The sequence below is a fragment of the Anoplolepis gracilipes genome, chromosome 12 (assembly GCF_047496725.1).
Source record: "Anoplolepis gracilipes chromosome 12, ASM4749672v1, whole genome shotgun sequence".
NCBI lineage: Eukaryota > Metazoa > Arthropoda > Insecta > Hymenoptera > Formicidae > Anoplolepis > Anoplolepis gracilipes.
The window spans coordinates 7,876,979-7,900,074 of record NC_132981.1 but is presented as its reverse complement, the minus strand read 5'-3'; the positions used below and the strand labels follow the sequence as shown (position 1 = coordinate 7,900,074).

The 23,096-nt window shown below is 29.2% G+C and overlaps 2 protein-coding genes across 4 annotated transcripts; one reads left to right on the top strand and one right to left on the bottom strand.

Moving 5' to 3' along the window:
• The first annotated feature begins 5,379 nt into the window (after positions 1 to 5,379).
• Positions 5,380 to 21,234, top strand: LOC140671649 (uncharacterized). 2 transcript variants are annotated; one of them, XM_072903139.1, is made up of 9 exons: positions 5,380 to 5,714; positions 14,395 to 14,847; positions 15,681 to 17,446; positions 17,767 to 18,252; positions 18,849 to 18,999; positions 19,115 to 19,569; positions 19,665 to 20,034; positions 20,196 to 20,523; positions 20,608 to 21,234. In XM_072903139.1, exons 1-9 carry the CDS (start codon positions 5,585 to 5,587, stop codon positions 20,864 to 20,866), a joined length of 4,398 nt encoding a protein of 1,465 aa, XP_072759240.1. In that variant the 5' UTR covers positions 5,380 to 5,584; the 3' UTR covers positions 20,867 to 21,234. The 2 variants fall into 2 exon arrangements, with proteins under 2 accessions (XP_072759240.1, XP_072759239.1); XM_072903138.1 differs by having other exon boundaries at positions 18,822 to 18,999.
• On the bottom strand, positions 6,477 to 13,095 carry LOC140671651 (uncharacterized). Of its 2 annotated transcripts, none has more exons than XM_072903140.1 (11): positions 12,769 to 13,095; positions 12,404 to 12,528; positions 11,965 to 12,056; positions 11,765 to 11,897; positions 9,190 to 9,275; positions 8,780 to 9,082; positions 8,268 to 8,602; positions 7,522 to 7,678; positions 7,082 to 7,208; positions 6,825 to 6,998; positions 6,477 to 6,664 (listed from the first exon to the last, which is right to left on the bottom strand). In XM_072903140.1, the coding sequence occupies exons 1-11, from the start codon at positions 13,065 to 13,067 to the stop codon at positions 6,477 to 6,479; spliced, it is 2,019 nt and encodes a 672-aa protein (XP_072759241.1). In that variant the 5' UTR covers positions 13,068 to 13,095. The 2 variants fall into 2 exon arrangements, with proteins under 2 accessions (XP_072759241.1, XP_072759242.1); XM_072903141.1 differs by having other exon boundaries at positions 11,765 to 11,876.
• Positions 21,235 to 23,096: the final 1,862 nt, after the last annotated feature.

Here is a 23,096-nt window from a genome sequence, read left to right as displayed (position 1 = left end):
AACAATTATATTAATATTTAAATATATATTTTATCAGGTCAATTATAATATATTAGTCAAAATTTAATACTCTGTATTTTTCAGACATATTTCAGATTTTGTTTTCAAATTGATTTTTTTTTCACAAACGTAGAAATCATAAAATAATAAAACAGTTATTATAATTTAAGGTTTTATTTAAACAATAATTTTTATTTACAACAGCTACCGTATAAAATAATCTCAATCAAATAACAGTAGTATAATACGCCTGTAATGATGCGCTTGTAAAAAAGCTTGTAAAAAAGCTTGTAGTGATGCGAGGACAATAATCGTGCATGATACAAGTTTCCTGGCAAGATCAAAGAGCATTCCTACGCTCGAAACACGCAATCTTCACTTTATCTCATCGTTAGATTGATATCAAACGCGCTATCTCCGGAATCTGCATGTGAATTCAAATTTACAAGTGCAAATCTATGAACTTATATTAACAACAGAATATTTTGAAGTATTTCTTTATACTTTGAAAATTAATTATATATCCTAATAATAAACAATTAAATTTATTAATAATAAATATATTTTATAATGTTTTTACTTTTTAAAAAATAAATTAAAAATAAATGCAAAAATTCTCTTTATTTTTTACATATATCTATATGTGAAAATGAATAGGAATCAAGAGAGAAAAAGTATTGTAGATTGAATTGTTAATTAATTTCAATGATCTTATCATGTTTCATGTAATACAATAAAGATACAAAAAATCTTTACAAAACGATTCAGAGGTTACAGAAATCTCAAACGTTTATAGCGCGTTTCAACATCCAATTAATGTTGCGGACACGATGAGCGGTCGAGTATAATTTATTACACGACGAAATGACTAGTCGTAATTGCAATATTCTTCCCAGATGCAAATGTCTCTCATCGGTCGGTAGCACGAGTAATGCCTGTGTTATTAAAGGGCAAGAAGCGTACAAATATTTTTAATAGTTAGTCCTTTTTAATAATTAGTACGCGTCCCGCTATCACGATTAGCCGATTGTATTTGCATATTTGTAATCATTATCATATTTTTCGAGCATCATTTTCTTATATGTATGTCTACAACAAACGTCAATAATGATAATTTGTTTTAATGTAACTATTTATTTTTAAATATTAATTAGCAGTAAAAATAAGAACAACTTCTCAATCAAGTTTTAAATATTTGACTACAATTAACTCGTTAGGGAATGTATCTTAATAAATAGTGTTAAATAATAATACGTCATGCATTGTAGATAATTAAATTATGAATTCTTGGTAAATTAAAAAAAACTCATTTATTAATTTTTTATATAACGCATTCTGAATCATAGAATAATGTGCTATAATTATCGCAAATGTATGATAATAAAGTTGTTAAATAATTTTACATATAAACGTATTAAAATTGTTTGTATTTATCTGTATATAATTCATTGATTTAAATATCAAAGTACGATAAAGATAAATGCTTTTATATACGTAGCTAAAGTGGTACTTGCAATGAATTTTGTGCAGCTTTTATGGAAATTAAAACGTACCATCGAAATTCTTCAAAAAATCATATAAAAAAATAATATAATATTTTACAAATATCCAATTTATGGCTAATTGGCTTCAAGTGGCTGAATGGTCCATACTTTTTGCGCATTGCGTTCTAAATGCTACTAAAAATATATTGTTGCACCAAAAATGAAAATGGCACCACTATATCTTCAATCTTTTATTCTTTTTAAAAGCAGACACAAGAGTGCTTGACATTAAAGAGATAATTTGGTGTATAAGAGAATGTTACATATCATTTTCTATATATTATTAAACTATTCAAAAGAAATATAAATTTGGCTAAAACATATCAAATAAAATTATTTAAAATAAAATAAAATAATTGTTTTATTAATAATGTCGTAGATATAAGAATAGTAGAAGCGTAGTGTTATCTATAAATGTTTGTAATTTATATTCGCGGCAAAATAATCGAGATTTAGGGATGCTTGATATTTGACTAAATGAGGGTTGTACCGTACACGCGTGTTCGTAGCTGTCACTAATCATGACCACGAATATACATGCCGTAAAAAGCATAACCGTTATGCAGGACGAACGATGGAAGGGAAACGTACGCTTGAGGGGCTGCATACAGGTCGCATTCATAACATCAGACAGGGTAATAAAAGTCAGCACCCTGCTCCCGTCGTTTTCTACGTCACCCTCGTTCTGCCTGGATACCTAGAAGAACGCGGGGAAATAGGGGGAAATATGTGGAGATGCGTAGGTGAGTCAAAAAAGCGAAGAGAGAGAGAGAGAGAGAGAGAGAGAGAGAGAGAGAGAGAGAGGAATGTTGCAAATAGTATTGTTCGTGCAGGCAATTTGACATATTCGTAAGATGTCGTTGCACATATTTATCTATGTGTAATATATATATATATATATATATATATATATATATATATATATATATATATATATATTGAATATATTCAGACTTATATGTTTTCCGAAGAATTGTATGAAATTTAGCAACTTAAAGAACAAATACTCTTTTTGGAATTAAAAAGAATGTAATTTGTAATTATATTGTATTAAAGATATAGTATAATTTTTTTAATATTTAGTAATTTGAATCATGATGTAAAAAAATGGACATTTTTTAAATAAAATTTATATAAAAAATTTTTATTGATATGACCCTTTTATAAGTACTTTGTGCTTCGAATAATGATGAAAGATCTATAGATTTTGTTTTAAGGCAATTGAGGTAAATATTAATTTGCAACTTGTTTATTATTATATAATTGCGGGTATATATAACAGATATTTATTAAAGAAAACTATTTTAGAGAAAAATTAAAAATAAAGCGCTTGAAAGAATTGATTGTCAAAGACTCGATACGCTAAGCGACTAGTTAGAAAGACGATGTGATCGTACCTCAATAGTCACTTTGCCCCAAATATAATCCCCCCCGTTGTAAACCACTTCAAGGGCCACCCTTCCTAGTCAGGTCAAGTGTTTTCTCCCATTGTATCGTTCCGTGCATTCGAAGGGTGAGACCGAAAGAATCGCAACTATTTCATTTTAGGACAGATTAGACAGATTAGCGGACGGGGATGCACGACCAGGCAATATTTAGCGATGTCATCTACAACGCGACATCGTGGGGTCAAAGAATATTATTTTTTGTCAACTTGATATGTCTTGTAATTGTTTGATTGGCGAATATAATGTTTGCTTTACAAAAATTTACAGAGAAGAATTGTTAAAGTGTCAGCTTTATTTTAATTGATACTAATATGTAAATATATTTTATATGTAAACATAAAATATATAGTAATAATCTCTCTTAGTATAATGTACAATAGCATAAAAACATGATTAAATTTTAGTCAACAATTTATAATATTTTATATTTTATAGTTTTCAATTTCTCAGATGAAAGAAAAGTTATTTGACACATTTATCTTAAATAAATAACAAATTCATAAAAAGTTTTAATATATTCTAAATTCAATTAGAGGAAAATATACATAAACTAACATATATGAACTGTTGTAAAATTTTAAAATATTATTTTCTAAACAACTTTTTTTAAATAAAAATATTTATCAGAAAAATGTTAGAAAATAAGAAAAAAGATGATTGTTTTATTTTATTTATTGAATTACTTAATTTGATATAACAAGTTTTCATAATTTTGGTTTTCTACATTTTTTTACTTAAGACAAAATTTAGAATTAATTTATTGATAAATACGTATCATTGAGAAGACGATAGATGAATAAAGGGTTAAAGATTTACTTATCATATAAGAGACACGCAATTCTTTAATACTTGTATCACATGTTACTAATTATCTGGTCCTTTGAAGTTTTAATGCTTTCATCTTTGTGTAAGCTCTTTCCCCGAAAAGGATTAAATCGAAAATCGGATTCTGATGTTTAATCTTTCCCTATATGAGCCTGCGGAAGTCAAAGCACGTTGATTAAAGTAATTCTTGATTAATGAGAGCAACAAACGGGATCATAACTGTATCATGTCGACATGTGTACCAGACAAAAGAAGAGAACACTTTACCTATTATAAACATATTATAATATGTATACTACATTGCATATTTTTTTACATAATTATTTACATAAAAAAATATATCATCTTATGTCATAATAAAAATGCATATTATATTGCAAACTATTATGCACTTAAAGAAAACAATATTACTCTTAATAAAAGAGATTTTTTTCAAGGAGTATTGATTATATTACATAATAGAGTTTTTAAAACCGTATTATAATTTATTTAAATTTTTATAGATAAATTTTCAATTCTAAAGAGATTTAACTAAATGTAAGCATTTTTAAACATTTTAATGAAGAAAATTTGTATAAATTTTTAATATAAGCTAAAAGCGGAATGGTTATACATTTACAAGCAAACCTAATAGACATCTCCCAAGGTTTCACTGACAAAACTGGCTGCTGGCGAAATAGAGATCGTTATTATCATTGAGAGTTAAGTTTGAATGTTTTTAATTTACTATATGTTTGATTGTCTAAATTGAAATAATAGGTGGAGATAGACGGCATTAAATAATTTTACTAATCTATGTTTGATAGAATATTATGTAATTAAATATTATTTTTTATAAAATTTTATTATTTTTATTTCTAAAATGTGTTATATTATAATTTAGATTAATATTAACAAAAATAAATATAAAATATATGCTAAGCGATAAGTGAATTATTTAAAGTAACTTTTTAAAAGACAAATAACATAATAAAATTTTAGATGAAAAAATAATATATAAGAAATAACATTAATAAATTATATATATTAATAATAATATAATATAAAAAAATATGTAATGTATATATAATTTTCATAAATAAGATGGACTGCAATAATTAACAATAAAAGGAGCTTTATTCTTTGTTAAGTACAGGATAATTATAAATATAAATCCTATTTCTATTAAAGCATATAAAAGTAATAATTATTATTATTTAACATTATTATTTAACATTTGTTCAATTTTATTAATTATTTATTAAGATTAATTTATTCTTGCTTAGAATTTGTTTGTGACACAATATAGACAATAACTTTTATAAAGTAATAAAATATCATGTAATTCTATATTCTTTGTTATTTTTTTCTGATTATTTCATTTATGGTTAATAAAACTTGTATCTTTGGCTCCAAGCATATGACATGTACCTTCTTTTATTTTTGTATTGGGTATGTATGTACTAACTGATATAGATGCAAATACGACGAATTTTAGCGCCATCTTTGATATACCCTAGATATAATACCAATGTAAAAACGGGGACATACAAAACTTCCTAAATGTAATCGACGATTGTCTAAGACAGTCACGCTCCATAAGAGCACGAAGAGGTACAACGTAACACAACGTGTTCACTATTAAATAAGCTGATAAGCACATGCTTACGTGGACGATAAGGTAGCGTGGGTTTGCATTCATAAGAGAATTTGAAGTCCCACGTGTTTATTTTACGCTTAAATGTCAGTGGCACTGTGGACTGTGTGGGTTCCGACATCATAGTGAACATGAACAACGCATCTCGTAAAGTGAAAAACCCGTTATTGTCCGGTGCTGGGCCCGGTTTTCCCTTCGACAGTTACGCGGAGAATACATTACTCGTACCAGTTACACCTGCGTCAGCTGTGCTCCAAGATGGTGAGTTTATTCAACGAGAAGTTCTGGGCGAGGCTCAACATATTTTGCATATTATTTGACCTGATAATACAGAAAATTGGATAGTAATGATTGATTCCGATGATAAGATTTGCAAAGAAGTAATCATAGGAAACCTTTCTTCAAGAAAGCAACTCTTTTTACTCTGTTCGCTCTGTTTTACTGCGCCTGATCTTCTTCGTATCGTGCCTCTGCATTTGTCAAAATGCATTCGTTGGCAAACATCTGTGCTTTTCCTTCATCATTTGCACAGTCGATATTACAGAAACTATGTGACAGTATGCGATGAAAGTCTCTGAGTCAAGCACAAGGTACTTATATCTAGATGTATGGTTTGGTATATCCGTTTGGTCATGCCCATATTTAGTCATGCTCAGATTTACATAGTTACGTATAAAGCATATATGCATACGAACTTCAGTAATAATACAAAAATTAACATATAAAAATATTTTATTGTTTACGTTTTTTTAATTATGCAACTAAAATTTTGATATTATTATAGCATGATTTATTTTTTAATTTACGCTTTAAAAAAATATACAATTAATCTAGACAAACTAGCATAAACGAATTTGGAAGAATCTATATCTTAAACTAATACAATTATATTTTATAATAAAAATTTATTAAACTTTATATATACATCGAATAATGTATATTTTAGAAATTTGATGTACAATTTTTATGATATAGTTGTTTGTAATAATAATATAGCTAATTTTCTCAATATTTAACATATTGTTAGAAGCTTGTTCCTTCGGATCTAGTTGGCTGTCTAGAACCATATCTTTGTGTATAAGGCAAGTCATGACTACTCTTTCTACGAACACAATAAACTATTGCAATAATGAGAAGTATTATAAGAAAGAGGAGTAGTAATACACCAAGTACGATAGCTGCTATCTCTCCTTGCGATAGATTATCCCATGCTATAAAAAAATTGAAATGTTACTATGACATTTGACATTTTGATACTATTACAGTCATGCCAATTTTATATTTACTGCAGCTTATATTTATCATAAATTTCTGTTAAATAAATATATCAAATATATATGAGTAATTTATCGGTAATAAGAAAAAAAATACCTGTTACATCAACAGTACGAGAATACTCGTTGTCTGCTATATCTATTGCTGTAATTGTAGCTGTTGTGGAGCAACAGTTCGATAAATAGTAAAATGTTATACGGTCTTTTGTGCCGCTTACAAATTTAGTTCGTAAATATAGCCCATTTGGAGTCGATAAAACGCGTTTCAAACCTTAAAAAAGATAAATAAAAATTTTCAGTTTGTAGTTATATATACTGTTTATCCATCCAGGTTTTTAAGCATTCGTCGAATACCTGATTCGAAATCTTGAACTATGATGTCAGCACTCCAAAATGTTTTTTCGCAACGATCTCTGTCCAGCTTACCAGCGCAATTGCTGTTAAACGAATATTCGAGTGTCGGTTTTATATAATCAACGTTCTAAATACAAATAGAAATACATAATAAAATTTATATAGTAATAATTGGTATAAAATATACAATCTTATATAAATATAAAGTTAAAATATATTATATCTAACTTGCGATGTGCATAATTCATTTTATAAAATATACAATCTTATGTAAATATAAAATTAGAATATATATCTAACTCGCGATGTGCATAATTCATTTTACATTATTTTTGTAATTAATATTTTTTTTGTAAATTTAAAGAATTTTATAATATTAAAAAATATTATAATTATAATCAGTTACATCATCTTATATCATCTTATATACTTATTTTTACCTTGGAAATTGCATTTTGTACGTAAACATATACTGTCTTCTCTGGTATTTCAGTACCATCGATCAACAACGTAAGCGTATTGACAGTATCTTGAGTGCCCAATGGTACAAAGATATCCACGGGTACAGAATTTGTCTGTCCTGAACCTAACCACAAGCTGTTGCATAAAAATTAATGAAGATTTTAAAAAATACAAATAATAAAGCACAACAATATAAATACTTTTACAGGAATAGTAATTCTACCTGAATATCTTTACTATTTTTAGAAATTTTAAAATATTGTAATTGCAAAAATTGTACGATATTAAGAAAGCCATAATATGCTAGTAATAATTTTTTTGTGGAGTCACTTCGGTCATTTGAAGGTTAACTTGATTTTTTCAATTACTCTAATTTTTTTTATATAAAGTGATTTCTCGTAATATTTTGCGTAAACAGTTAAAATGACCAAAAATTGAATAGAGAATTCAAGATATTTTGTATTTTAACTTGACATAATTTTGCAAAACTTATAATATATCTCGTAAAATATTCATTTTATTTTTCTTGATGTAATACTTTTATAGACAGAATAATATGAAAAATTAATGAGCATAAAAAATACGTAGTTGTTTAAAATATATATGAATTTGAAACGAGCAGTTATATATTTTTTCTTCTATCGGTTCGTACTGGCCAATATATCCTCGTTTAAATCTTTGTAAAAACTAATTACTTTTTATTTTTATTAATTGATTTACGTACGGAATTGGGTTTAGACTAAGAATTCTAAGTGGCGAACTTCTTGCTCGAATTACATATCTCACAGGAAGGACGCAGTTATTTGTCACATCAAACAAAATTCTGTGTGTTGTTCCTGGAGTAGCAATTAAGTTACTTTTTGGGTTTACTTCTAGCAGTATCTTTCTTTTTTCAAAAGAATCTCCAATATTTTGAGCAAAATCTTGCATAGAAAAATTTTGATCATTATCTTGTATTTGCATCATTCTGTTATCTTTAGTGGATAGTTTCATATCCTTCGTATCTTCATTTAACGATGTAATTTCAAATGATCGTGATTCAATTTTCTGCTGTTGCTCCTATACAGTATAAAAATCTTATTTACTTTATATTATAATATTTATATATATTTATATTAATTCGTTCTTTCTCTTTTTTTCCTATGACTTGTGTAGTAAATTAATGAAGAAAAAGAATTTGAGAGAGATTAAAGTTTATATGCTTTACTAAAAATATATTTTTTTATTGATAAATACCTGGCTGTTTTTTGATGTACTCTGTGGAAATTTAATACCACCATAACTCGTCAGAGTATTATTACTTGAAGAGAAACTAGAATAATTGATTATATTTTTCGCTACAGTAGACTCGACTGAAGGAAATAATACATCAGAAAAATTGTTTGACATTATTTCATCGTCATTATTTCTTTTTTTTTTTTTATCAATAATTTCTGCTGATCTCTTAAACACACGTACAAACTTTGGTCTCCTATTTAATTCAGAATTTCTTACTATTGCATATATAGTAGTTTCATTATTCTTAATCTCGGGAACATTCTGTAGAATATAGACATAATTTCGATGATTATTTAAAAATATATACTGTTGATTGTGTATGGTAATGTATAATCATATGCAAAGATAATGTGCTGTATTCAACTTACTTTTATTAAATTATTGAATTCTTTAGTTTTACTTATATTTGCTTTGCTTTGTATGTCTTCATTTAATATCTTATTAAAGTTCTCTTCTGTAGAAGAAATAATAAAAAAAAAATTTGTAATAATATATTTTTTAAATATAATATTAATAAGTAATATTAGATACTATAGTAATATTATGTCTTTTTTAGTATTTTGTATTTTATCAAATAATATATGTTTAAATCAATTTTTGTTAAAAGTTCATCAAATAATGCACGCACTATTCTTTCCGGAATTTTTCCTATTTCATCCTTCAAATGCATAAACAAAACTTTCGCCTGCAAAGGCTTTATTTACCTTTCTATGCCAATGAAAGTGAAAGCAATAGATTTCTATTGAAGTTAGTTGCAGCATTTGAAGGAATATATATGGTAATAAATAAAATTAAAAAAAATGTAATATAAAGTCATAAATATCAAGAGAATTTTAAGAGATTATACGAAAGAAATAAGTATTAAAATAATTATAGTCTTGTCAAAACTCTAACTAATTTTACTAAACAGTGCTATGGATAGGGGTATTTTGTAGATTGGCTAAAAATACAATTACGCGAATAATAATAACTTTGGCAAGGTTTCGAGAAATTCAACGACACGGTCGAAAGTCGAAAGTAGTTGTGTAAATTTCATCTGCAAGAAATATCCATAGGTTTAGATGGCTGCACATTTTTGCAATGGAATGCATCTGTTTCTTTGTAATTCTATCGAATTCTATTTTAAATATCACGTCAGAAAAACAATTTTTTGTATTAAAATCTTGTGTTTGTCTGGACGAGCCGCTTCAAGATGCAAATTAAACAAGTATAAAAGAGAGGGAGTGCCGTGGTCAAAGAGCAACGAGCGAATTGCACAATCTTGTATGTATCTGCGAGCCAGAAACCGATGGATTGGCAGTTGTAAGACGGCTGCCGTATCACGAGGAAGTTGGCAGTCGCGCGAGAGTACGTGTGGACCACGCAAAAACAACTTGCGCGTTTTGTTGACGTTTAAGTCGCGATTTACTCGTGCAAAGATAAAAGCGTGAGTGTTTTTTCCTTGTGATTCCGAAAAAAAACTATTATTAATCATCATGATACATACATGAATATTTCTGATTTTTAAGCAAACAGCAGCAAAATTGAAAGACGTATGTCGTTCTATTTTTATTTCTATTATTAATTAGTTAATGCTATAAATTGTTACGTAATTTATTAATTTTTAAATTCCTTTTAAAGTATAACTGTACTACAAATTTGTTGGATTTTTTGTTATTAATAATTTCAAAAATTGATTCTTTTTATACTAAAATAATATTGCATCTTGCAGAACTTTTAATAAAATTATCATGTTTATGTTTATCAATACAATAATCAGTAAAAAATCTTCAAATTATTATTAATTTATATTCTATTTTAGTTTCTTGAACTATTTATAACTATCAAAACGAGGTTAGTGGAAGAAAAACAATATAATTGACATATTTTTGTCGTTAAACAGTTAATTATTTTATACCAAGAAGTTTTCATAAAAATAAAATTTGTAATTTTAATTACCACTTAATATTAGTTTCGTGATATTATCTTATTCTAAAGAAAGTGACAACGTGAAAATTGTATTTTAAATTTCCCACCCTGTTAGCTTCACGCACCACCCTCTAGGTTGCGCGCGCCAATAACTACCCTTTTCGCGTTGTGCGTACATGCCAATGACATTATTATTCCTGGTTTCCGTGTCGTTCTGTCTGTTAAGGTGCACATTGGAAGTGAAAATTGTTCTTAGAGTAAATATTTCGATGTTTCGAATAGTAAATTAAAATTGACGATACAAAATCACAGTCTGTTGATAAGAGAATCATTGAGTTTTATCTTTGTATTATATTTTAAGCTGAATTGATTTACCGATTATAAGAATTCCGTCACAGAAAAGGTATATTGACTTTGTTAATTAAAAATAAAAATATTTATAATAAGTGCAAATATGAATTCTTGTGTGGCTATTCAGTGTAATACAACGAATACTAAGTAGACAACCACCCTCCGATCAATATTGTCCTTGGTGTATAAAGGTTAGATGTAACGACACTATTCTATATACATCAAATCAAAAATAATCGATAAAATCAGTAAAAAAATTGGCGTTAATAAGTAAAAAAACATAATCTAGAATTTATCACACGGTTTAAATGGTTTTTTGCACAAAAGATATTTCTATGAATAAAAGAGAATTGTGATATAAAGTGTATTAAAAAATCCAAGCACTGCATGAATAAAATAATAGATATTTATGTAATATTTTCATATTACATAAGTTAATCACGTATATGTGCTGTTATTTTAATTGCAAGATTAATTAAATAATCTTATTTAAGATTAATAATTAGATACATTTTTTCAATATATTAGAAATATTAATATAGTGTTTTTCATGAATGAATAAATGTACATGTGGAATTAAAAATAAATATTTAGAATAGAATACATACATTCAGAATAAAAATGCAAGATTGTTTTTTCTTTGTATTAAAAATAAAAAAACATAGTATGTGTGCGTGTACTTACTTGTAGATATAGTCAGAACTGCACGCGAAAGAGTTCCCAAAATGTTAATTACAATTTCAGTTATATTAGCATCTATGTGAAAATTGGTTTCGGTATGTTCACTTAGATTAACCTTGTGCATTAAATTTTTTTTCTACAATAAAATGAATATATACGTGATAATATTGATCAAAATTGACGTTTCTTTAAAAATAACTTACTTGACAATTGTCTAAGTTTGTTGAATTTTTATTATCGATAAAGATATGTCTTATTATCTTTATATTTGAGCTATTATCCGTTAAAAAATCATCTAAAACGTAAAAATAATAAAAAATATGAAACTCACTTATATATAATTTGTATTTCAAATCAATTTGTTGCGGCATATATATGCATTTATTTAACATATAATAAGATCATTGATATCATTATACATTATATTGTAAAATAACCGATGACGCATAAATAAATATTATTTTAATAATTTAAAATAATATTTATTTATGCGTCATCGATTATTTTTAAGATATCTAATGTTAAAAGCTAAACTAACAATAAGAACAATAACGTAATTTGCAGAACTTATATACGTCAATATTCAATCAAATATGATAAGCAATGTCAATAATATTGATAATCTGAAAACCAATTATTTACGTAATATCTCTATGTTGAGTTTTTTATTCTCTTCGGTTTTATTTCCGGCGAATGACAAAAGAAGATTAATATCTTCGACAGAATTGTTTTTGCCAGTTTTTTTTTCCACCTGTTGTACGCAATACCTTTCAACAGAAATATTTTGTTTTTTTTTTATTTAAAAATATTAATTTCTTTAAAATAATATTTTTATTGTAGTTTTATATTTATGTATTGAGATAATATATATATATTGTTATGTATATTGAGATTTACATATCTATAAGCAATTGAAACATAAGACAAATAACGAAAGTATCGTCTATAAATATTCTTGCTATTAATTTTATTAACATAAATATGTTGCATAAATTAATATAACAAACCTAGAACATTTTGTTTTTAAGAAATCGCTCGAAGTTTTTATTATCTCTGATAGATTCTTCGGAGATACTAACGAAATGTCAAATTTAGACCTGTCATTCTTTAGAGTAATCCCATCCAACCTCGTTTCCGTCTCGATTGATTGCACGGTTCGTATATTCTCTGTCTTGAATATTCTTGCATTCGATTCAGAAGTGTCATTAATTGGCGCAAAAACTTTTGTTGATTCACCGAGTGCATTTCTGCATAAAATGCAAGCCACATAACATATCACAAAAAGCCAGTACACGCGTGATTCCATGACGTAAGTACAGTGAAACGACTCGACAGAAAGACTAGACGTAAAAATGTGCGGCGTACTTATAAAGTTTCGTTCGTGTAAGTTTACCAAAGGGGTAACCTGTCTTCAGTTACATTGATGATAACACGAGCACAAAAGTAAATCTGGGCGTTCACGTATGTTATTGCACAATTGAAGGTATCTCGTTATGAGTAAAGCTTGATACACAATAGTTAGATAAACTTATAAATATTGTAGCATTTAACAGCATTTATTACATATAGTGAACGAAAAGTGTGAATTAAATGCAAATTAAAAAAAGGTCTTTATTTTAAAAATTAATAAATCTCTGAGCTATGTCGGTGCTCAGCATGCGTCAAGATCTAACTGATTCTTTGAATTCGAATTTGATTTCTAAGAGCACCTTGTCGATGTTTTTATTTTTTCCACTCCTTCTCGATCTTAGATGTTTTTCATTAATTACTTAATATATGTATATCAAATTATAAGTTTTATTTTTTTGTATTAAACCTAATAGTACTGTATGCATTTTTCTGATCTTGTAAAACAGAAAGAAATTTTTATATTTAATAAAGTATTTTTATTAATGTATAGATTATCTGTTTTTATAATAATTTAATAAGAATTCCTGAGAATTAGTATTCAATAACGTAAATAAGAAATATTTGAAAACTAAATTACTAATTAATGAGTTTTCCTTAATTTCGTGAATGTCATAGTTAATTCTTGTGAATTATACATAAATCTGAAGACTTGCACTCGTAATAAGAATAAGTTATATCAATGTAAAAACATCAAACAATAATTTAAAGTATTTCTCAGAATGTTCGTCTATCAATTACGTCAAAGAGTAAGAATATTATCAGTTAGCATTATCTTCGTCATTGGTTCTTACGTTCATTGCATCCTGTCTAATATTGACATTTCATGAATAACATGGAAAATTCAGTTGTCTAGAGGAAGGTATTTTGTGGACACGTTATTACATCCGACTGACTGATAATGATTAAATGTGGTTTTCACAATTTCTGAAAATCTTAACATTTTTCTAAAAATTTAAAAGGAAAAATATTCACAAAAATTTTATTGAGCAAAATTAATTTTTTTAAATAATTTTTTATTTTACGTACTTTTATATTTTTTATTTTAAGTATTTTTTTAAGTTTACACGAATTTATTAAAATATGTTTACAAAATGATAAAGACAAAATTATATTCTTTTGTATATTTCTCTCGCATACGGATATATCACGGAGTATCAAATATATTAAAAAATAATATATTATAAATCGATAATTGTGTATAAATTGAATTATTTTTTTTCTAGATGCCGAACTCGACAACTTCATAGGACAAGAGCCAGCTAGTATTCAATCCCAGTCTCCAGCAAAGGTGAAGGAGAATTTTGGCTCAGATGTAACCTTTCAGTCCAAGGAAAACAAGGATACAGTGACTCAGCCAGCAAAATCAGGATATTTCACGACGATCCTTTCTTCTCTACCCAACTTATCGCTGTCATCAATTAAACCCGACGCTTTGGGATCGCAAATAAATCAAACAATCGATAACAGCTCAAGCGGAGTGATACACGAACCTAATCCTTACATATCTTCACAAGGACATCATGGTTCTCAGTCGGAAATATCAGGATTCTTAGCGACTGATTCTCAGAATCCTCGAAATACAAACTTATCGGGATTCGTTACTTTCGGTCCCACTGATACTGTATCAAATCCTCCGCAGCCCGCAGCTCCACCCAGTTTACCTCAGTCTGGCTATGGTGAGTATTTAAAAGAAACTCCTACGCAAAATCATGTCTTGACTGACAATTATATTATTAATGACTCAACATAATTTTTCTTATAATGAGTTTTCATTACATCTTTAATTGACGTAATGTATGAATAAGTACAACTCAGCGTTACGTGAAAAATCTGATGTAAAACAATTCCAAGGAATCTTAATTAATAGAAACCGGTCAATTTTTTTTATTTTAATTTTGTGTGCATGCTGTTTACATGCATAATTTATTTTTTATTTGATTCATTCTATTATATAGGGTGAGTTAAAAGAACTTGACGATTTTAAAATTAAAATAAAAAATTAAATATAACTTAAATATTTATTTCTTATCAGGTAACAATAGAATATGAAATGCTGTTTGAACATATTCGATTTTATTCACTTTTCAAATTAAAAAAAAATATACTTTAATATACTTTATATTTTTACATTGCTTTAGTCTATTACACAGATTCGTATTGCTGCTTGCATCATATTGTCTGGTAATTTTTTCATGTTTATTAATAAACTCAAGGCCAATATACGGTCCATATATAGAAAAAAAATCGGAGTTGACCAGACAGCATGGTACAAACAACGATGCAAATTTGCATAATAGACTAAGACAATATAAGATAAATGTGGATATTTGTTAAATGTAAACTTTTTTTTAATTTAAAAAAAGGAATAAGATCAAATAATATACTCAAATGGTATACTATTTATATCCTATTTATCTGACAAGAAATAAATATTTAAGTTGCAATATAATAAAGACGTTATACTTCAAAAATATTTTTTTAGAATTAATTATTATTTCTCTTTTTAAAGCGCCCGTTTCTTATCGTCTTGGTAACCAACGACGCCTGAAGTATGCGCCTCCACCTGATTTAGCGACCAACAACGCCAAGTCGAGCTCAACGGTGCAAACATTCTTTCCTCCTCAAAATGTGTCTGCACCGCCAACCATTTTAAATCCGTTTAAGTCGGAAGGATCGGTACAGGGTAAAAATTTTAACGTACAACAGACTAGTTCTTTACCTGAACAACTTCCAAAGATTGAGCAACCATCGGGAAATAATTCTCTTTGTACATCATTTCAACCCAATTTAGTCGCAACAGAAGCAACGTATAACTCATCTGTAACCTCCACAATTCAGACTCAATTATCCGAAAATTCTTCCGTGTCTACATCTCCGCAATTTGTTTCATCGTTATCAAAACCGATACCTTCGCAAATATTGGAGCCTGCAACACCACAGAATACTCCGGCGAACGTTTCATTCCCTGGCTTCACACCTTACGTAAATCGAGACATTCTACCGACATCTAATTTAGACAGAGAAGTAGCTGCGTTCAAAAATCCAAATCAACTAAAATCATCGTCGGAATTTTCGAAAGACAGTATTCTCGAAAGAACTACACAATCTACGCATAAACCATCATTGATATCAGAGGAGATAAAAGCGACATTTACACCGATATCAGCAGCCAAGGTGACAGAAAAGTTGGAACATTTACTTGCAGAGCAAAAAGAAGATCCTCCTTGCGTAACAACTTCCGAAACTTTTTCAAAAATTGATGAGATTACGTTTAGCGTCGCTACTGAATTAACGAAATCTTTCGAATCGCAAAACGAGACGCCGCTGACTACGAATGAGTTTATCGATGAATCATACAAGACAAAGTTAAATGACGTTCAAGAGAAAATCGTTCAGCCTGGAAGTGACACTTGGAGTGACGTATCTCTTGGGCAAGAGCCAGCGGCGGAATCGGTGATTTGCCCGGAAGTACATACGGCCGATAAAAATCCCATTGCAACAGATAACCAAACGGCTGAGTCGAACACGCATTTGCCTCAACAATATTTCCAATTGCAATCGACGTTTATGCCAAGCTCCGCTTTTTATGCAGACAAACCCGCAGATCAAAGATCAAGCTTGAATTACGTACCGCCTGTTCAACTTCCGCAAAGCACTTTCTACAGCTTGCCAAAACCAGCGGAACAATCGGCAAGTGTGTTCTTTGAAACGACAAAAACAGACGGATTTTCGAATTTTTCTCAGGACAATAATTTAAATTCGTCTCTTGGTCAACCAAGTATCTTAACAGTTGATGTGACAAAAAATCCGCAACAGGCTCAAGGAAATTCAGCTTTTAGTTCTACAGCAATCGATTCCACGGTTCACACTCCGTTTTGGAGTGCCGATCAATCTTCTCAATCGCAGGTGTTAAACGCTGTACCTAATCAGCCAGTATATAACGCGCCCAGTCAATCGTCAACGCCAACATTTTATAATCCTGCTCAATTTGCGAATGAATTGCCTAAACAATTGACTATTTCACATACGTACAATCAACAATCTTCTCAACAGCAATCGCATCAAAATCCATCCTTGTACACGAATACCAGTGGGTTACAACAATCTTACGCTGCCCATGAAGATAGTACCGCATATTCTTCGCCTGCGGTCTCGATGGTAGCGGCAATACCTGAACCAACAGGATCAGCTACACTTAGCCCTATTCAAATGTCGGTTAATGCGCCAATTAATCGTACTACACCGGATACCGTTCCACCAAGTTTTCAAAATTGGGTAAAAATATCTCACGCTTATTATATTTTTAATTCATTTATAAGATTAAAAATATCTCCTAAAATATTGTAATTAAATGCAAACCAATTACGTTGATAAATTTTCTTTATGTCTATATAATTAATTTATAGCTGTTTATCTCTTTATTAATAAATTTTTTAGGCAAGATTTTTGTAGTATTTATATTATAGCAGAATGTTATTATATTATAATGTTTTAGCTATATTTTATTTTTTTATTTTATATTTATTTTACTTTAGCTTGTTATTTTAAAAAATGCACGAAAATTACTGTACTCATGAAAAATAAATATTTTCCAGGCTGCTGGATCTTCCGATAAACATATGCAGTACAGACCGGTATACCACCATTGGTTCTACCGCAAAGAAGTGGAGAACAAAATATTATGGCTTCCGTTCTCTATGCAAGATAGTTTAAAGTTAGAGGAAATACATAATTCTACCGATATTACTCCTGAAACCACAGTTGCTACTGAGGGTGGTCGTTACGATGTCGATATTTTGCGTCGTCAAAGAACGCCCATATATTGGACCGGTGCTTCTACCGAAGTTAGAAGATGTTCTTGGTTTTTCAAAGGAGCGACTGAAGCTAGATATGTTCCTTACAACGAAAGTACTGCTGTTAAACTCGAGGAGGAATATAAGCAAGCATGTCTTACAAACAATTGGAATCGAAGAATTGATTTGAATAACGGAGAATATGTTGTTTTCCATAGCGCAACAGTCCAGGTCCATTATTTACAACCGACTTCGCCAGATTTGACAGGATCTTGGGGAAATAGTGCAGTAAGTAAATAAGCTATGTATAATAAATTCAACAATAAAATAAAATTTTATAATTAATTAAAGCTTCTTTGAAGCAGCTTATATTTTGAAATATTTGGCTGACAAATTTTTGATAAAAGTTCTGCTCAATAAATAATGTGTAATTGCGTGAATTTTAAAAATATTTGTTCTTAGTTTTTTAGATTCTATTGTTGTTGATATATTGTACAATTTGTTCTAATGCCACTAATTAAATATTTCATGTTATTATATTTTATTAAAATGGAATAAACGTGCTGTTAAAAATTATTCTTTTTGTTATGCAATTTATGTCCAATATTATTAAAAATGCTTTGCTTTATAATTTACAATTAATTAATTTGAATATTGTCTTAATAATATTATTTCCTTTTTATTTTATTTCAGTGTTTTAAAAATTATATTTTATTTTATATCACATATTATTTCCGATTTACGCTATTGTGTTTTAAAATATTTTCTTTAATAAATTATTTTACAATCTGCATAGAGTACGCGTTTTATATTACACGCATGGTTCTGTTTGAAATGGTGGATCCTAATTTCTACAGGGTTCAGAGGACAGTACATATTTACAGGGTACTACAAGTCGACCAAGAGTTGTTAAACGAGGAGTCGACGAATTCAATATAGATGAGGGTGAGCCCGAAAAAGTAGATCATCTCCTATTTCTCGTGCATGGTATAGGTAGTGTTTGCGACCTGAAATTCCGCACTGTAGAAGAAGTTGGTAAGTTGTACAAAATGTTACGTTAAATGCTCTAGTAAATAAGCTAGTTATAATAATGATCAAATTCATGAATATCTAATTTCGATATTAATGTTTATAATTTTTTTTATGACAGTCGATGAATTTCGAAGTATATCACTTCAATTGGTACAATCACATTACCGTACCGCGGGTGAACAAGGAATCGTACACAGAATAGAAGTTTTGCCAATCTCCTGGCACACAACGCTTCATTCGGAGGATACGGGAATCGACAAAAAGTTACAATCTATCACATTGGAGAGTATTCCAAAGTTACGGCATTTTACTAACGATACATTGCTCGATATACTTTTTTATACTAGTCCTGCATATTGTCAAACTATTATGCGCACTGTCGGAAGTGAGATAAATAGATTGCACTTTCTATTCAAAGAAAGAAATCCTACCTTTGATGGAGATATATACTTAGGTGGCCATTCATTGGGTAGTTTAATCTTATTCGATCTATTATGTCATCAAAAGTCCAAGAAGGAAGAAGAAGAAGAAGTAAACAAGAACGAAGACAATACCGGTAGTGATAAGGAAGATGTAAGTAAAAACCATTACTAGCTTTTATGATAATTCAAATACATTTTAATCTTAACTTGAAATATATAATAAATTATTTATTGCGCCTATTGCAGGAAAATGACAGTATTGGGCCCATCAAACCAATGCCAGCGGCCGTTTTAAAAAGACGTCTTAGTAGAAGGATTAGCTATGTTGTAATGGGCACGGCAGGAACTGGCCAACCTTACATACATTATCCGCAACTCAATTTTTACCCGCGTGCCTTCTTTGCTCTCGGCAGTCCGATTGGCATGTTTGTAACAGTTCGCGGGATTGATACTCTCGGAGAAGACTTTACTCTACCTACTTGTCCGGCTTTCTTCAATATTTTTCATCCTTTCGATCCGGTAGCATACAGAGTAGAATCTTTGATTAATCCTGAAGCTCACAAATTTCGACCTATGCTGATACCACATCACAAAGGCAGAAAAAGAATGCATTTAGGTGAGTCTAAAAGTTTTTTATTCTTATAATATATATGATGATTTATGATAATGTATATAATAATGCATATAATAAATTTTGATAATGTATATAATAATGTATATGATAATTTATGATAATAAATTTTGACGATAAAAAATGTATGTATTTATGATTTGTAGAATTGAAGGAAACGATGGCACGTGTCGGAGCAGATTTGAAACAAAAGTTAATTGATTCTGTAAAACACACGTGGAATTCTTTCTATCAGTTAGCCTTATTTCACAAGCCAGACAATCAAGCTTTGGAACGTGAGATTGATAAAGTTGTCGAGGAACAGTTACAGAAACAGCCTAATGTACCAAATCAACATAACAATGACGATGATGGTGCCAATATAAAAATAGGAAAACTTAACTGTGGTCGAAGAATAGATTACGTTCTTCAAGAAGCGCCTTTTGAATATATTAACGAATATATTTTTGCTCTTACAAGCCATATCTGTTACTGGTAAATCTCAGTACACTTGTTGCGAGAAATATATTACGTTATATTTACTGCTCACTAATTCTTTCATTATTTGATTAATTGTAGGGAATCCGAAGATACTATGCTCTTGATATTGAAGGAAATATATGGATCTAGAGGTATTCAGACAGACACGCAACTTCCTCAACAAACATTGTCATTTGAGAGAGTGTCTCCTTCGCCATCTTTGAATTTAGCAGCTGCGTTGTCGAGCAATGAAAGCAACATGAAAGGAACATCTATTATGGGAGTAGATCCTACAGTGCCCATATCTGGGAAACCTGTTGGTCCACCACCTATGACTGGTTTTGTACCAAAATCATGATCGACAACACATCTTTTCCACCTTACTTTTTAAACTTAAATATATAACAGAAGTAATCTCTCTCTCAACGTGATAATACATCACACTGAGAGAGAAATTAAATTTACTTTAGTATTTATAGTGAAAAAATTAGATTGTCTAACATCGATAAAAAAGAAAAGATGAAGGAAGAAAAATCAAACTTTGTATTTTAAAATGATCTTGTATTATTTGTAAATTTTATCACAAAGCACTAATTAAGATCTATGTATATGAAATATTAACTGCACTTAAAATTACAAAATCGGCCTATGTGATCAATTCTCCTCTCTCTGACTTTTTTACTTTAGCTACAAGTCAATAATTATTAGGTGAATGACAAAGAAAATTTAAGAAAGAAATGTTAAGAATAATATACCTATATTGGTACATTTATATAATTGGTAATTTTTAATTTTTAATTGCGTTTATTTGACTATATTTATTAATCTATTCTATATATTCATACATACATACATCTACATATATATATATATATATATATATATATATATATATATATATATTTAATATATATTCATATTGACATTAAGATGATATATACAATTGTGGTTGTATAACTGAAGGTATGTATAAAATGTTGCATAGAGAGAAGATACAAATATTGGAACGAAAATATGCAAATCTGAAATAACATGTAAATATATATGTTATTGTTGAAAAAAAATGTAGATTATATAAATTTTTATAATTTGTCTAAACGCGGATTATAAAAGAAAAAAAAACACTAATTTTAATTCTTATGTACGCGCAAATTTTAATAAATTGCTGTAATCTTTTACATTTTCGGAATTTTATTCCTTCATTTATCTTGATTACAAATTTACACATATGTTATATTGCAAGTCGCTACTTGATTAATATTAACATTGTTAATTCCAAATCCATTTCAGGTATAGTTATAGAGGCACGTGACAGAATTATGAAAAACTTTGGTAACAATCTCGATATCGTGTAGTCGAGCAGTACCGATATGTTCTTTAAAATGGTGTTACATGTCCAATCGGATCAACGAATAGCGTCACCTTATCGCGCGAGCAGCTTTAGCGGTTCTAGGAGAAAAAAGGAAAATGCTTCGGCACATGCACGGCTATCACGAAACGCTAATTAATTGCGGTGCAAGCCCACCAGGTTCGAGACTGCTTTGCATTTTGCGTGCAGGCTCTCGTAAAACTACATGCCTGTCAGCCCCGGCGAATTTCAAGATGATTTATCGTCCTCGCAAAACTAAGTTTTTCGCGGTACTTCGTGGCTTCTCGGCGGTTCCGAAAGGCACCGTTTTCGACATGCAACTGTGGTCGCTGTGGGCACGATCCGTAAAGTTGACGTCGCTGATCGACTACTATTTTATATCCTCACCATCTAACCGGGCTGACTTTGAAATATGTTTCCTTCAAATCTTTCGACGTAGGATTTTTCGGTCGGCACGTTTCACGGTGACCCGCATATGTTATAATTGCGGGGAAATTAAGTGCCGGCTTTTACGTGACGGCGTTTAATACGTACGGCCGAGCCTATATTGTCACGCGAATAATCATGCACACGAAAAGTCACGTTGTACATCAATCTTTTTATAATTTCGTCAAATTATAACAAGAATCATGAAATTATATAGACATCGAGAGAGTAAAGTCTATGTACTGCCTTACTATATTAATATTAATGTAATTATTCTGAAATGTATATAAATTGAAAGATAAATATCTTTATTAAATATCTTTATATAAAAGAATAAATATGAGAATTTATAAAGATGAACAAATTGTCTTGCATTTATAAATTACACCATAGAAAATGTCGAATAAATACATCTATTATATATTTGAAAATTTAATAATTAAAAACTTTATAGAAATGTGATTTCTTCTTTGCATGAAATATTTTTGTAAAGTATAATATCTAGGAAAATATTAACATAAGAATATACACATATACGATTTTATATAAATAGTATTTTCTGTGAAATTTACTATATTTTAAGAATGGCGATTCCTCTCTCTTTTCTGCGTTAAAAAATATGCTATTCTACGTATTACTTTCATACACAATGCCATTCAAATCTGGCTGTCTGACCATTCGTTATGCTTTACTACATTGTGTGCATGACACGTAGCTATGTTTCCCTTTTCAACATGCAGAAAGATACTCATACATACATTGCAAGACAGACGTTTACGCTCAATGGCAGTTA

Excerpts from the sequence above, each read along its gene's own strand:
- LOC140671651 (XM_072903140.1), bottom strand. The coding sequence starts at position 13,067 with ATGGAATCACGCGTGTACTGGCTTTTTGTGATATGTTATGTGGCTTGC. Across the intron at positions 8,603-8,779 it reads GTACATCAAAAAACAGCCAG|GAGCAACAGCAGAAAATTGA; the intron begins GTATTTATCAAT and ends TATACTGTATAG. Across the intron at positions 6,999-7,081 it reads AGTTCAAGATTTCGAATCAG|GTTTGAAACGCGTTTTATCG; the intron begins GTATTCGACGAA and ends ATCTTTTTTAAG.
- LOC140671649 (XM_072903138.1), top strand. The coding sequence starts at position 5,585 with ATGAACAACGCATCTCGTAAAGTGAAAAACCCGTTATTGTCCGGTGCT. Across the intron at positions 14,848-15,680 it reads TTTACCTCAGTCTGGCTATG|CGCCCGTTTCTTATCGTCTT; the intron begins GTGAGTATTTAA and ends CTCTTTTTAAAG. Across the intron at positions 18,253-18,821 it reads GATCTTGGGGAAATAGTGCA|GGTTCAGAGGACAGTACATA; the intron begins GTAAGTAAATAA and ends TAATTTCTACAG.